This window comes from Montipora capricornis, chromosome 1, assembly GCF_036669925.1.
Source record: "Montipora capricornis isolate CH-2021 chromosome 1, ASM3666992v2, whole genome shotgun sequence".
Classification (NCBI taxonomy): domain Eukaryota; kingdom Metazoa; phylum Cnidaria; class Anthozoa; order Scleractinia; family Acroporidae; genus Montipora; species Montipora capricornis.
In genome coordinates, this window is record NC_090883.1 from 44,370,464 (window position 1) to 44,375,463 (window position 5,000).

Consider the following 5,000-nt stretch of genomic DNA (forward strand, 5'->3'; position numbering starts at 1 on the left):
GTTTTTACTTACTGTTTAATACTATACAGCGGGTTTAAACCCGGTAACACTCGACCTGCGAGTTTGTTGAACGGCTTCAAAAACATTCCACAAAAGGCGTTTTCCACTGAAGTCCGAACAAAGGCTCAAACAACTGGGAGAAACAAGTTATGCCTTATCAGTATACTTTATGTAAAGAACTCTAATGAGGAATGTTTTATCGGTTTTTAACTCATGCTCACGATATTTGTTTGGTGACCTGATAGCAACAATTGTAGGCTGTTTCGCTCATGAATTATTAATGCATTTTTGAAAGTTGCAGATTCGATCATCGATCGTTCACCATGACTTTGTTACGCCGGTTCTTGCTTACACAGTTCTATTTTAACCTCAGTCCCTACTTTACTCACAACAAAGAAACTATGTTCTCCCATGCCATCAGTCTTCTCTGGGACGAGGGCCTAAACCCAACGTTAACTCCCTCTGAATTTTCCGAGAATTGAATGAAATCAAAGGTTTAGTCTGTGTCAGTCAAAAGATCGTGCAGACATCATTCGAGTTCGCACGCACAGCAGTGCGAGAACGTTGACCCACGCGCGCGTAATTGGGAGTCTCGCGCAAACTCCCTACTGAAATCTTCAAGTGCGCACAAGTTGTATAAGCTTGCGGGAAAGGATTTTAATTAACTGCAGAAAATGTATGACAAAAAATTAATTCAACAAGTCTCTTTAACAATTAATTTGATCCCTTTTCAAGCGTCAAGTTTTCCGCTTTCCGCGTTCCTCGTTCGATATTTTCTCATGCAGTCGTTTCCTTGTTCGAGAATATGGAGGCCAACTGGAAAACCGGATGGTTGACTTGATCTTCGTTCTCAACCGTTTATACTTTAAATAGTTAGAAAGTTTCGCATCCTGTGTTTTTTAATTGAATGTCGTAATTCAAATTTATTAGCTGTGAGGAAATACTGTTCGTGGACTGGCTGTTTTCGACAGCTCTCTGTCACGGGTAGCGAGTGACGAGAATCGGGTAATGGCCGAGTAGCGGGTAACGAAAGGCGCGTAGTGAGTGACGCAATAGGTGGCGAGAGCCTCTTGGGGTGTGGCCGATCTGTATCAATTGTCGGTCACCGGAAAAAGCCAGACTATTCCGACGATAACGGCCGCCGCAAACAATGCATGCCAATCAATTATCGTTTTGGAAAGGTTAATTTTCAGGTCGGTTCATGAAAAAAAGATAATCATGCATAATGACTGGGTGTCTCACAAAAAAAATTCAAGCGCTGTTGAACAGAAATCGAGCATATGAACTTCGGAGCATTTTTTTCGAATTATCTGCCATGGAGTCAGAGGTTGACCAACGTACTGTATACAACTGCTAAAAGTGAAGGACAGAGGTCATTTTTTCTGATTACGGTAGAGTCGTGATTGACGAATAAATGACTTCAGTCAAAGACCGTTCTGTTTCAAGCTGCGAGCTGAATGAGCGATGTCAGGTCTGAGTCGTAAGTCAATCTCAACGCGCTCTAACTGCTTTCAAGTGTAAACCATTCAATAAACTGAGCAGAATTAAAATCTTGGAAAGGATACAATACTCTAAAACATTAAGATCAAATTTAGGTCTCTCAAATACCACGCCATCCACGCGTTATCGCTGTGTTGGATTTGAAAACGTCAGAATCTCTTGGTCCATTGGGCTTGGCACAGCAGAAAACCGCATTTCATGGCGATGAAAGATTTCATACAGGAAAGATTTCGTCGCTATTTCCAGATTAAAGTTGAAATGAGATGTGCAAGAGGACAGCTGCGTATTGTAGTATTGTTTTTTTCATCAGACATTAATTGGCATTGAAATACAAATGCCCGAATTTTTAGACGACCGACTTAAGTATGGCTGCAAATTGGATAGCTGGAAAATGTTTCTCTTTAGGTGCAGAGCAGGGTCTAATGTCAAGTCGAGAAACTGGGAAATGAAAACATTTGGCTGAACCCTGTATAAATTTTCGAAATGGTTTTCACGGGTGTTTCCGTTCTTGCGGCAATTCGACCAAAGGAGGCTTGTTTTCAATACATTCAAAGTTAGAAATTCTTCACATTTATTAAAATATTTACATTCCATTTTTTTATTGGCATCTTGATGTGCTAAGATTACAAAGAAAGCTAAAGGCAGTCCGACAAGAACTCAAACAAGCGTTGCTTTAGAACGTGCTCGGGGCGTTCTTAATGCCTTTTTAAGGGGGGTTTGCAAACTTTGGCTCGCTATCTATTTTAAATTAAGCAACTTACATTTCTATGATGCTTGCATTTTTATCCCGGTTGGTTAACGGTGATAGCATGAGCGAAAGTAAAGCTGATGATGCATTGAGTAATTAGTAAACTGAAAACTGGGACAAAAATTCCTCAAGTCTAAATGGAAACTTTAATAAACAAGTATGGCTTTCCCTCCCGTCATTCGAAATGGTGTAGGATAGCGATAAGACATTTGACTCGCCAAAGAAATAATTTATGTAGTCCTTTTTGACTGGATATAACGATCAACGAAAGCAAAGGTTTTACAAGACAGAGTTCTCTTTAACAAGTCGCTTGTTAGCAGAAGAAACCCCCACCGAGAAACCATGGCAGAACGAAAGAATTGGTACTGATAAAAGAGCTGTTTAGAGTGGAGTTCAGATGGGCATATAATTGGTTTCTCAACGCATGGAATTTCCATTGGCTTATTTCATGTAAACCTTCGCTTCATACCTGATAAAGAATTGATAGAGACAGCACCAAGACCATCCGTAGATATCCTTCCATTTTGCCCGCAATCCCTTTCTTTTTGCCAAGCTACTATCCCCTAAATTAGAGTATATGAAACCGGAAAAACCTGGAATATTATTGCGTTGTTTGAAAGAGGCGTTAACGTATTTGTGTAACATGAGTGACTTCAAATACCAAGGGGAAATGTCCTGGGTGCATTTTGATGGTAACCCTCTCGGGGTATCTGATCGCAGATTTTGATAATCTTTGCTCTCAACCGATTGGAGCAGTAATTTCCGTTGGATGGTATGCTACTGGGCATACATTTTGACAGAAAATAGACATTGAGAGAGCTGTATTTCCGGCCGGCCGAGAACCACTTTGCAGAAGTCGTTATCGCGATGAATTGACTGTTTATGTCCCACACTTGGGTTCATTAAACTCTGTGTGAACCAGACACTACTAAAACATCTCTTTAATAAAGTATCTAAAGTGAATTGCACTTTTCGACCGTACACATTAACAAAAATACCCTCTAATAATTATTTCACCACCCACATTATTAACGGCTTCTCTCAGGTCTCGTCACAGTACATTTGTTGAGCGACATCTGTAGACAGTGCTTTTTGATACCAATATTTTCTGTTTTGATTATCTCCAGATAACTCGCTAAAATCAAGCCCCTTGAAAACAATACTGTAGTAGAATTAAACAAAACAATCTTGTTCTTGTTATAGAAAATTTGGCGCCCTGAACCGCGAAAAATTTCTAGCGGTGGAGAGAACAGACTGAAGAATGACGGTTGGCACTGAGCTACAAATGAGTGAGTTTATATCAATCAACAAGTGCAAGTTGAAGAAACGGGGTGTAACGATATCGGAGTGTGACATTGTGTGATGATTTAACATGAATGATTGTTAGACAGTATCTCGTGATTATCAGAACACAATTCAAATTGATCTTGTTGCACAGCTCGACGTAGACGCGATCTGAATTAAAAAGCAATTTAAGACTAGCATTCGTCTCTCTCTTTCTCTCTTTATTAACGTTTTAATAATTTTTTTTTTGGTAAAGTGAAATGTGTGTTGAGAACGCGAAGTGAGAGTTTCTATGTTATTTCTGGGAGAACTGTTGCCTTGAAATCTCTTAGCATTATTCCTCTCAGAGTTGCAGAAACCACTCAAGTTAATTTGGCAAATCAGTGCTGAAAACGTTTTAATGACAGTCTCTAAGGAAGGGGTTTGATAAAAGTTTTGTACGCGTTCCAACTCAGTGACGTCATAAATGGTCTCTCAAGTGACAGCTACAGTAGGTGTCTCTGGTGTCTCATACTGAGGTTTCAGGGTCTCAGGGTCTTAACAAACATGAAAATAATAAAATGAGTTTAGTTTGAGGTGCTTCCTTCTTCTTGAGTAAAAGTTTTCTCTGCCTTCTTATGTCGATTTCGTTTGCTTTTAGTACATCCTTCCAAGCAGAACGGGAAGACTTTCAGATCAACTCTTTTTGAAACCGCAGCAAATCCAGAGGATCTTTCGGCCTTCATTTCCCTTAGTCTCGGGAGAAGTCAAATGAAAGAGCACGATTAACTGTTTCAGTATATGGAACCGAGGGTCGATCGATTTTTTTAAAGTATACACGACCTTGGCTTATGATTTTCTTTACGGTAATTGCAAAACTGTATCGTAGGAAGTGTCTAGGTATGTAAGACGCGTTTCATTGTAATTATAACCTACTGAGTATAACAGCCTGGCTTCAGTGGAAGAGGACTCGAGTTCAATGATGCTATTTAAGTTGGCAGCTAGAGAACACCCGATTCAACACAGACATTGACGGCATCACTTCATGGCAGAGAAGTAACAGGGGCACCCAACGTCAATTTTCGGAAAATATCTGTTCGGAAGACGATTTGAGATCTAGAATTTTCGGAACATTTGTTGTAAAATTTCTTGCTTGCCTACTCTCCTAGGATTTTCGAACATCTGAAAAATGGTATAATTGCCCATTTTTAACGGATTTTTACCCTTAAAAGGTCACCTAGAATTTTCGCGAGCCTTTTTTCAGGCTGAAAATTTCGAAAAGGTAACTTTTGATCCCTATAATTTTCGGATCACTAGACTCTCAGCTGGGAAATCAGAACAGATGAAAAATCTTTAGGGGATAAAAATATGCCTATATCTACCGTTTAAATACTAAAAAACATTTAACAATGATATGTTTGAGTGGTTTTGAACTATATTCTCGTTGGGTGCCCCTGAAGTAACGATGAACTAAAATATAAGGAAATTT

General features: G+C 39.5%; 1 protein-coding gene across 1 annotated transcript in view; it reads right to left on the minus strand.

Annotated features, from left to right (window-relative positions):
• The window catches only part of LOC138045706 (testican-2-like), a 12,531-nt gene extending 9,633 nt beyond the window's left edge, over positions 1 to 2,898 (minus strand). Inside the window, exon 1 of the mRNA XM_068892291.1 lies at positions 2,718 to 2,898. Coding sequence (XP_068748392.1) covers positions 2,718 to 2,771 — 54 coding nt within the window. The 5' untranslated portion in view covers positions 2,772 to 2,898. The remainder of the gene's footprint in view (positions 1 to 2,717) is intronic.
• Between the last annotated feature and the right edge of the window lie 2,102 nt (positions 2,899 to 5,000).